We start from the raw sequence: 11,760 nt of genomic DNA, 5'->3' as shown, positions 1-11,760 counted from the left end.
TATATATATATATATATATATATATATATATAATATAATTTAAAATGTTAGATTTTTAGAACATTTAGAGAACATGTTTCATTTGAATAAGCTTATGTACATTCGCTAGGCTACAGATGGATAAATGGTAGATAAAGAAGAATGTCTCTTCGAAATATTACGGGAATTCGGGTAGCAAAGATAAAATTTTTGGGGATCTTCGGAAAGAGAGAACCTACCACCTAGTCTTCTTGCAAGGGTGTGTTCGGGTCCTTTCCTCCGCGGTTAGGGTGGAATAAAATGACACTTGCTTCATATTTCGCAAGTCCAACTTTGGAATGTCACGTGAAATGTCTGTAATTTTACCGCAGCACTTTATATTTGAAACACTATATTCCTGTCACACTCCTACGCAGTCGCAGTCGGTGTGATGTAACTTTTATTAAGACTGTCTAATCGAATCATCTTTCGCATTCTCACTGGTTTTCTAAACATACAAAGTAACTGTAGGAGCGATCGGCTTCTCCTTGTAGAACATCCTGGGCTGTTAAATGTATGCTCATGAGTCGACGTTCTAAATATACACGGTCGTTGATAGGCGCGATATTGTGTAAACAATCGTACAAATCTTCTGTCATAAAAGACTTATTACGATTACGTATATAATCTGTGTCGCATCTGGTACATTGCTCGCGCCGATTACGTCCCAATTGATCAAGTCTCGAGCACGTGGAGTGCGTTAGCGGACTGAATACCGTCGACATTCTGTCAGCTAATAAAAGCTAATGAACGTTAACTAGATCTATGCATATCATATTATCGATCAAAATTTAATTAATGACTGAACATAATTAATTACTGTCGAAGAACATTTACCTCAAGTCCATTTTTTTCTTTTTTCCGAAAAAAAATTATAAGATAGAGCCTAAAGCCACTTTAAAAATATTTTAGCCTCGATTTGAAATAATTATTACAGACTCCATTCTCAGAACGATATACGCATGCGTTCTTTTTTCTTATATTTCTTTTATCATTAATTTCATATAAAAGATATCTTATATACTATATATTCGGAACTTACAATTCATTTGAATCACTTTTTCTATAAAAATATACAATTTTTAGCTATTTATTAAAATCAGTTATTAGAAAGTATATAAAATGGTAGAAAATGTATGGTATTTTCTTTAAAATGTATACACATATGGCTGCACAGGAAATCGTTCTTTGATTTAAGAAAGGACAAGAAAATCCCCATGTGGCGTTCTCAAACGATAAGTTTTAGCTATACAATATTAGGGATCCTAGACCTACCCTCCCCATTGTATTCATTTAGATCTTGGAGAGAAAACTACAGCTGTGCTACGAAGCAGCTGAAATATTTCGTATCAATACAAAAGCTATTTCGCAGTCAATGCGTAACCTTCGATTCTTCGTGCGTAGATGACAATAGAATTACGATCATGCGTCAGATTTTTTTACACTGATCGATGGAGCATAAGATTTTGTCGTATATAATTTTTTTGAATTGCTATATATATATATAGTTATATTCATAAAATCATTAAACAACATAAAAAAACAAAAATAATGATGAAAATTATGTAGCAATAATTCATAACATTATTCAGCGTTTTTAAAATGCTTAAATAAGTACGATTATTTTAATGTCTCAGTGTATTGAGATATGTTAAAGTGACAAATAAAATGTTTTCACGTTGCAGACTTTGATTATTGCTATTTTTATATAATTATTTGAAAAATCGAAGTCTAGTGACTGATATAAATAACGATTAATATAATCAATAAACAATGATAATATAATTTCATAAAAATTTCGAATACAATGTTTCGCGTTTTTTTTATTACCTTCGTTTTATTAATACATGAATTTGCTCTTAGAAAAAGTCTGCGAGCACAAAGTCAAGGTGAGGCTCAGTAGTGTGTGACGTGCATACAATTACAGTTCTGCTGACAAAAATCGCGTGAATTAAATTAAAAAACCGGTAATTAAGTTTCAACGTAGAATGGAATTTTCGATGAATAAAATGCGAAAATGTAGTAACTACAATGCTTTTGGAATACATGTATCATATACATCAAATGAATACATTATACTATGCGTGCAACATATGCATGATGAAATACAAACAGCTGTAACGGTAATCAATTCCGTAACATAATATTACACAAGTCCAATTTTCTATTATTTTTAACAATGGGCTTCAAGTTTGTCAGATTAACTTTGATTGACTCAGACTAATTTCGCTTAACGAAAAAGTTTTGTGGAATAGTATCTAAAAATTTAACTAGATCTAAACAATTTTATTAGATCATCGGAGTAATTATATACGTATAAACATTCAAACCGGTTGCTAAAATGTCAAAACTTCTTGCAGCATCATTCATTATTATTATTATTATTATGCTTGAGATTCCGTATATATAAATATTTTGATAAGCTAATAAAATTATTTTCAAATCTAAATCTAGCGAATTTTTTAGATTTAGCAAAGTTGTTCTTTCTGAAAAAATAAAATCAAGGAAAAGAACCTGATTTTTTTCCGAAAAATATAGAAAAATTAAAAAAAAAACGTTATTCCGAGACTAATGATAAAACTAAAATTGAAAATTGTCAGTAATATATTTTTACTATTATTCATACTACAAGTATAAGTTCTGTCCATAAGAACTTTTGTGATAATGAGCTACAAAACTTCCGTGATAACATATCAGAATACATATTCTTTCTATTACAAAAGAGTAGTTTTTCAAATAAAGTATATCTGTATTACGCTTGAACTAATAATTTTGTTACTTATAAGTTTTCCTTTAACATAGACACAACTTGTTAACACATCTCTGAGACTACATATGCACAAAACAAACATTTTCCATTTAATAAAGTAAAAGTTTAGATACAATGAATAGAATAAGGTGGTAAAGTAAAGTGGTATATTAAAGATAAGAGATTAAGGAAGAGTCACAGAGTAGGAAAAATCCTCCGCTTCTAGTTTTATGCCTAATAATGTTAATTCCTTACGTTCAATTCTGTATTTCTTATTTTGTTCAATATGTCTAGCATTACCCGCCACTTAATTGGCTTGTTTTTTTTTATTAACATTCAACGTTTAACAGGAAGAAATAAATTCATAAATTAATAGAAATTTTATAAATGATCACGATAACGAACTTTATTGTTAAACTACTTGCTTATTCGAACACTTACATGTGAAAGAAATTTTAAGTCTTAAAATCATTGACAAATAACGTTGAAATTGTTAAAAGAAAAAAAATCGGAAAAATATGGCAATGAAAAGATTCGAAAATAAAAACTATTTTTTCTTTCTAAAGTTTCGGGGAATTTTCCTGGGCTAAGAACATTATTGAACATATGAAAAAAAATTGTTTATTTGACTAAATTAATTTAATTGTCTTTACTTCTTTCGTTGTGGAGAATGCATGTATGTATATAAATCTACAATATGTCTGATTAAATACATAATTCTTCGGAAGACACAGAGACAAATTAAATTAGTTTAATCAAATGAACAATTTTTTTTCAGTGCGTGTACAATTGCATCACACTTATTTTCTAGCTTGCAATTTATTTTCTAATGATTAGAATATTAATGATGAAAGTTAGTCAACTTGTAAGACAATTAATTAAATTAATATGAAATGAATGATGATAAATTAATGACGGCAAGATATATCCATACGTGCTTCAAATATAAAACGTCATAGATGAATATTTTTTCTGTTTAATATGCACGTAAAATATTTCTAATAATTGTTAAATCACTTGTCCACGTAGAAACGACTGAAACCGAGTATTAGGTTGCACGTAACCGAAAATTTGAATCAAAACGCTGACTGTGCGAAACGCATACCGGTACTGCAAAACGAGTGCTGCAACCGTGCACCATCGTCAACGGTCGTCGTGAAACTGTCCGACCTGAACCCTGAGAACGTTATCCCACCCTTGGCTGAGCTTTACACGTGTTATACTTGGCAGTGCCGTATATAGAGGTTGCACACATACGACATAAAATACTAAAGACGATTGAATTTAAGAAAAAAATCAATTAATTAACGTTTTACCAAATTTAGTTACCAACTACCAAAATTAAAGATTAATTAAAAAATACTTTTGATTATTTTGCATTTTGCATCTGCTTACAAGCATTTGCTTACAAGTATTCGGGTAGTAATTTTTACATTTGTAGAAAGAGGAGCAAATAATTAAGTGCTAAATCCAACAAAAAAATTAAAATTATTATTTTATAGAGGAAAGAAAAAAATAGGATAAAGTATAAAAAATTGTAAGTCATTCGTTACACGTTTAAAGATTAGAAATTCTTGCTATTTCAATTAAGAGTAGACTTATAGCAGAAAATATAATTAGAAAAGGGACTTCTAATAAGCTGGGAAAAGTGACTCTTATCAATTTATTCTTATATTTATTATGATTGTTACATAACATTTTGTAAAGTTATATATTCGGTGAATATGTGTGTGTGTGCACGAAAAAATGGTCATTGGAGAGAAAGTAGGCGACCCCGAAGTAGGTTCCTTCTAACAGAGTTTTGAAACCACTGAATCCGATCATCAGATCACATTTACGATTCCTCTCATGGAGTATTTACAAATACCAACCTTTGTACGGTATTGATCGAAGCACGGAATTCAAAGAAAATTGTCACAGTATTCTGTCGGCCTAATTAATCCTTGTTCAAAGTCATTAATCTTATCGTCTATTCATTTGCTAAATTATTTAAATTTTTTACATAATAAATAATGATAATGACATCTTCAATCTTTATTTTCGATCATTTATTTAACGTGCGCAATCGCAAATAATACAATATATTTAAATTTTTAATTATTGCAAATAATTAACAAAAACATATAAAAATATAAAAAGGCTGGGTGTGGACCAAGACATTTAATTAATTAAGTTTAATTAATTAGATATCTTATCCATGTAGCGCCTTTCGACAGTTACGTTAATTTATCTCCAATAATTAAACATTTTAATTAACTAAATTTAATTACACTAATTAATTTATTTAATCAACTAATTTGAAAACATTTAGTTTAATTAGTCCAATAATCCAAATGTTGTTACTGTAAATAAAAAAAATATTACAAATCATCAGTAAAACAGAGAATAAACGTAGGATTTCTCAGAATAATAAATTGAATAGACGCGCGCGACACGATTAGGCGAGTAGGCTTTGTGGACGATGGTTCCAAGTTTTTATTCACCGGCGACAGTGCGAGCCGGTCGTTCCTGCGAGCTACCGAAAGAATTCAACCATGTCGAACCGCGGGAGAGAACACGTGATAGGATTATAGGATGAGCAAAGGGCAGCTTAACCTACAACTACAATCCATTCACACCGAAACAAAAAGACAACTTTTCCGTCTTTTCCCTCTCGACTTACTTACTCGTAGCTGCCATGCTGCCACAACGGATTTTTAAAGCGCATCGTTCCGCCGGCACCGTTGGCGGTAACACAACGAGTATCGTTACGGAGCCTCACTCTTGCCGTTGGTACGGTCGCGATCGTCGCGATCGATGACGGATACGATCGCAACTGCACAGCCACGAAGGCATCTCGAACGATTTCGCCGTCGTGCTCACGCAGGAGACGCGTGTGCACGCACGTGTAATACACAAGGGATTCGTGGAGCGTCGAGCTCAGCAAAGCTGCCGCGTGAATTGAAAATCATCGAGACTGGAGACGTACGGAAATTCTCGTTCTCGCGTCGATTCGTGACAATGGAAACGCGACGAATGACGTTAGGTAAATTCTGCTCCAAATTTTCCACATCGCGGAAGATCGAAGTCATCGAAAGATCGATAAGAAATAGCAGGCCCTCCTGCTATTTCTTGCAGTTCTCAGTTTTCTGGAGCTTCGACGGAGAAGAACTCCGGATTGCGATACGCGAGAACGATCGTCGTAACGAATAATAAGAGTTAGATAAAATAAAAAAAAAAATCGGACTTACGCAAAGAGGTTAGCTTCTTTATCGTTTTTCTTTTTCTTCGAGTGCATCCAGTTGCGAATGTGGTGTTTCTTGCTGTTACCGTCTTTTTTATTATGCTTGCGCGATTTACCGTGGCCGAACATATTTCGACGGGGATAAGGACAAATGGAGAAATCGTTACGAGCACCGCGGTCGCGTGTCACACTGGGCGTTTAAAAAACGTGCGTGTCTTTAATTTCACGCCTTCTTAATACACGTATTCGAGTACTTGGCCCCGCCGTCGCACACTTAATTTGCATACTTAATTTTCCGCGAGAGCTCACCACCCGCGAAAAATCCACGTGAAAACTGCACGGGAACAAATTCGTGCGATACCGACAATAAGCAACTATCAACTAAAAACAGAGAAAGATTCAGCTTTGTGTGTCGCGATACGAGTAACTGTACAGGCATGCAATGAATATGTGAATGTGCGTATCGTAATACCGTATGACGCGGACGGTGAAGGATACGGGAGAGGATTGAGCGATGATGTTTGCGTGGATTCAACACGTTGACTGTACTACTTGTGTGTTAATTAACTTGGCGAAAGCCTAACGAAAGAGATCGCATGCTAACGGTATGGTAAATAAATTAAGGTAATTTCGGAGAAATGTATCCACTGGTCTTTAATTGACTTCTTGTTGACGATGCGTAGAATGGAGAAATACAATTGCCTATTATTATACACACAGTTATTACACTGTATCTCTGATAGCATTCAAACCGTTAATGACGAGTAGTGTACATCTAATTGCTCGTATTTGCACTATCATGTATCTCAATCTGGTGGTGTCATGACGAGAAAACGGTTCAATTTCTGTTACGTTTCATTCGGTTGTTCCATATTGTTCAAACGTGAACGATACGGAAAGAGAAACGATTTTGCAAAAATATCTAAAATTTACTGGATCTGAAAATAATTTTGCTAGATCCATCAAAATTACGTAGCGCCCAAATTGGTTGCTCGAATATCAAAACTTTTTGCGGTGCCTCTCATTATGTTTGAACGTAATCCTATACATAATTATTTTGACCGTCCAAACTCTTTTCAGATCTAAATTATATATATAAACTTTTAAATACTTCAGCAAAATCACTCTTTCCGTGCGTATATATATATTTTATGAAACGTTTCGAAAAGAAATTAAATGAAGTATTTTTCAATATGACTCACACCAACGTGGATTATCCTATGTAGATTATCTATGTAGATTATCTATGTAGATTACGCAGTATCACGATTTAGATTGTCGGAGTTTGACAGAGCATATTTTAACATAAATTGAGCAAAGGGCACTCGGTGAGTATTTCTGTTTTTTGAATAATATACGAAGATCGGAATAAACCTCGCCATACGCGTTGCGTAGAATAAATGCATTTTCGAACAGGTATATTTGTAAAAGTATGACATTCTGATTAGGCTCTTGTGCCTTTGCAGTTTAGTAAAAAAAAGTGGCATGTATTATTATAATCACGGCCAAGGCGAACTGGTCGCTTTAGATAGAATCATTGGATTTGTTTTATAACAGTTTTCTCCTGCTAAAAATTCAATCTTCTTACGTAAACATCTCTCGATGCACGCAACGAATTCATCAAATATTCGCCGCTGATTGCGTTAAACGTGATAAACTGCGATTTGTGGTGTCACCCAATTAAAAGCGCGCGATTAAAAAAGTGAATTCGAGTAGGCCGGATAAAAATATGCGTACTTAAAGGCAAACTTACTCAAAGAGGCTTTTTTTCTCAACTACCCAATTAGATTTCACGTTTTTCATTTCCATCGCTTTTTGCTTACGATAATCGTACGACTTCTGATACTTTTCCGAAAACATATTGTATTTTTTTAACGGCTAAAGCATCAATCAATCGCGACGCACTGTACTTTCGTTTGTAACTATGTTTGCGACAAATAATCGTCTCTTTAAATACGCGCTTTATTGTTATGTAACAAAGCACTTAACCCCGTCGTGATAAAAAAAATCTTCCATAAGCTGAATTAATTGAAAATTGCGCTTGAAAATAGCGTGGGAATTACGTAGAAATCACTATCGAGCATGATGATCGAGAATTCACGTACCGTAACACATATCAAAGTACACTGCAATATACTTATTTACCGTTGCAATTTTATCAGCCAGATTTTTCGATTACATCCGATTCTCCGGCGCGCGTTTCGCGCCGGGATTTCTCCGTTTTCCTTTCCTCTACGCTGCCGAATATTAAATAAAGTGTTTGCGCTTCGTCGAAAGGTACCTTACGCTCCTTTCTTGGCTCACGTCGCGCCTCCTTTTTGAGACGCGCATGTAAACGTGGTCGATATGAAACCGGTTCTCAAGCAAGCGAGAGAAGCGCGTGTTGCGAGGATAAAAAAATTGGAACTCCCGTGCCAACGTCTCCCAAAGAATATATTCCGTACAAATTATAATAGCCGCTATTTGTTAGCGTTCACGTTTCGCGTGCAGAAATTCCCGGCTTTCGGCGCGGCGGATCGCGCATTGTCACATTTAGATCCGCGATTCTGACAACTACATTTAATCTGCTACTTCGAACGCGCGCCAAGCGCCTAATTTCTTGCGTCATTTTGGCACGTGTGCGCGAGAGGGATTCATTTGCGCTGCGCAAGCATTAGTTTCTCGGAAAATTCGCGCATTTAATAGTCGCCGAGTTAGCACGTGTCGAGTTACGCAAAGTGTCCAGGAGAGATATATGTGTATAACACTGCCCCGGCACTTGAAGCTACCCGCCGAGGACGAGATATCGGCGTACAAAAGGAAGGACGGGATATTTAATGTTAAGGTGTGTACCGCGCGACGTTGCACATCACGTTGCACGGTGCCGGCTCATGTGCGAATTGTATGTACCACGAATGTCAAACAGACCGTGACAGAAAACTTTTGTATGTGCACTGTGCCCGTTAGACCTTTGAAACCGAGGTAAAGTTTCGCAGACGCTTGCTAAAAAAAATTATATATTCTCTTCCGCTCGTATGTATTACAAAAGGAACGATCTGGTCGATGAAAGAGTCACATTCTTGTCGAATTTTTCATCTCAATTTCCATCTCGATCATTTTGCACGCATTATACTGTTCACCTTTCTCCAATCATTTCAATCAGCGAGTATTTAACATATCTAAGAAGAAACGAGAGAAGAGCAAGGTTTAATCAGCGTTTTCAAATCATCTTTGCCTCGTCCGTCCAATTTAAGATACAATACACGAAATAAAAGAAGAAACGTTAAACGCATTAGAATATGTTTTGTGCGCCTTAGTTCATTCGGCGGTCCATTCTTATTTTTGCTCGTGCCTTTCGCCGGTCAGTGACCGTTTTTCCCTGGCAAATGACAGCGCAGGCTAACGATGAGCAATATGTATAATAGTATGTACTACGGTGTATTACCTCGGACGTAACCTCGACGTAACGAACGCATAACATCACGCACGCACGCACGCACGCACGCACGTACACACGTCACACACTCACCTGAGCTCATGCTCGGACGTGCTCGGCGTTTCCTGCGTGTAAACATCCGCGTAGACGATTATTGTCGTCGGGTCTCCTTCTGCTCCCATCCTCCCGCCTGTCATATCGCCGGAACGAAATGATTACACCGCGCCGGCGTCTTGCACTTTATGCCGTCACGTGGTCGACGCGGTTCCCTCTTGTTTCAAGCCGATCGTCCCACGCTGTCGGCTGGAATTTGTCGCCACACACGGCCCACACACACGCGGTAAGCCCGATGTTCCTCGCTGACAAAGAAAGAAATCATATGTAACCGCAGGCGACAACGTAACGTCATCTTACTTCGCCGAGGTGATCGTTGTGCGGAAAATTTCGAGACCTCGGAGACGAAATGCGATCGAATCTTCACGACATTGGCGATGTCGATGCTTTGAAATTACGTGCATTGCAATTACGTGATAATACTAATCGACGACAAATTGCTGCATGAGCGGAGAGAAACAGGCTTGTGATACGCGCGACACTGAATTCTGACTGCAACTATGTATATACGTACTGACAATCTCCAAACAATCGGTAACTTTCGTTTATTTGTGCCTCGTGCTTCGTCACCGCTCTATAACCACAGGGATCCTTCGAAAACTAGGTATATCTAGAAAAAAATAGCCACCTTTTCTTGTGTGCCGTTTCCTTTCTGGACGTTCGTTATTCTTTACCGAGTTAAAAGATTTTTCTCAGGAATCGTCAGTGAAACACATCTCAATTATTCCAATAGGCATGCATTTTTTTTATCGTAATTTCATAATTTCACATTGAAAGATCGTTCCCATATTTTCATCAATTGATTACTTTCATCTAAATATAATGCAATCTAGGAAAAGATTGAGAATCTTCATTCTTGGTTATACTTCAGTTAACTTTATATACGGAATTATAGACATACAGACAACATACGCACGTGAAAATGTTCTTAATATTTATTTGCATTATTTATAGGCAACACAAAATTAAATGTATGATTCCAATTTGGTTTCACTTGAACAATTCTTAATCAGCACAAGATAATTATACATAGATTTGTCACTATCTGCAGTAGCACCGGAAATTAAACCGATCGAGATTTTTAAGTCTGCCAGTGTCAATTATTTAACAGAAACAATTTCTTTTCGTCGCACTTGCACGCATCATATGCGTCACGTTTGGGAATCGGAGAGGGTCTGTCGCTGCCCCTTCCACAGACTTCTTATAGGGTCCTTTGTTGCTTACCGCCTACCGAGAGCTGTCCGGTCATCTGTGAATAGGTCGGAAAGCCTCAATTTTCAAGAGTCACGATACGAAAGAGCGGAAAGAAAATCATACCCTTTAGAAAGATCTTTATGGAAAAGATTCAATATTTTCTATAATTTCGCTAATATATATTCAACGTACGATTATACGATGAGATTATAGTTGAGATTAAACAAAAAAATATATATTTCTATGTTTATATGTATATTCGTTCGTTATTTTTGCGAATGTAAACACATTAGATGAAAATGGATATTACTCTAACAATCAAACAGATGTTAATGAAGTGTTTAATCTTATTTGCATAGTCATTTATATTAATATATTAAGCTTGTTAATATCTGTTTATTATAAAGCAAAACAACAATTATGACACAGTGGTAAAATATATATATATATATGGCGTGTTCCACGTGTCAAGAATCTGCCTAAAAAAGATAAATTATATCTTCTTTTAAAAATTAAAAAAAAATCTTCTAATATGTATATGTTATGATGTATTATAAAGAAAATTTAGAGTACTAAGAAGGAAATTTTTGGAATCGAAATTCTAATTTTGTTTTGAAAAACAAAATTTATTAATGAGTGCATCATTACAATTCCAATTTTCCTCGTGATATCATATTCCATGTATGTATATTAGAGTATTTTTGACAATTTTTTCAGATTTTTAAAAGTGGATATAATTTTTCATTTACTTAAAAGCTAAAAAATTGATTTTTTCATACTGCTAAATTTTTCTCACTAAAGTTAATATTTTTATCTAAAAGTACGGAAAACATGTTAACAAATTTATGTATTTTGCAATTTTAGCTGCAAATAACAAAAAAAGAAAAATTTAATTCTTTTAATGGTTTAATAATCTCTAATATCTTTAAGGCATGCAATACTTATTTTTTTGACAACCGTCAATATTATACAATGCATTCATTAATATTCTTTCATGATTTAAAAAATTAGTTTATTTTTAGACGGATTTCCGATATATAAGTTGAA

At 35.0% G+C, this 11,760-nt stretch overlaps 1 protein-coding gene across 4 annotated transcripts in view; it reads right to left on the bottom strand.

The window, feature by feature from the left end:
* Positions 1-9,912, bottom strand: part of LOC108754430 — an 11,744-nt gene extending 1,832 nt beyond the window's left edge. Inside the window, exons 1-2 of one of the 4 annotated variants that reach the window (XM_018496698.1) lie at positions 5,434-5,522; positions 219-333 (exon numbers count right to left, since the gene is read on the bottom strand). In XM_018496698.1, coding sequence (XP_018352200.1) covers positions 219-333; positions 5,434-5,446 — 128 coding nt within the window. In that variant the 5' untranslated portion in view covers positions 5,447-5,522. Of the gene's footprint in view, positions 1-218; positions 524-5,433; positions 5,523-5,997; positions 6,381-9,498 lie in introns of those variants that run through there. The other 3 variants (XM_018496701.1, XM_018496700.1, XM_018496699.1) reach the window with 3 other exon arrangements.
* Positions 9,913-11,760: the final 1,848 nt, after the last annotated feature.

Source organism: Trachymyrmex septentrionalis, unplaced genomic scaffold (genome assembly GCF_001594115.1).
Source record: "Trachymyrmex septentrionalis isolate Tsep2-gDNA-1 unplaced genomic scaffold, Tsep1.0 scaffold8, whole genome shotgun sequence".
NCBI classification, from domain to species: Eukaryota; Metazoa; Arthropoda; class Insecta; order Hymenoptera; family Formicidae; genus Trachymyrmex; species Trachymyrmex septentrionalis.
The sequence above is the reverse complement of the archived record's forward strand: the minus strand, read 5'-3'. Positions and strand labels throughout refer to the sequence as shown.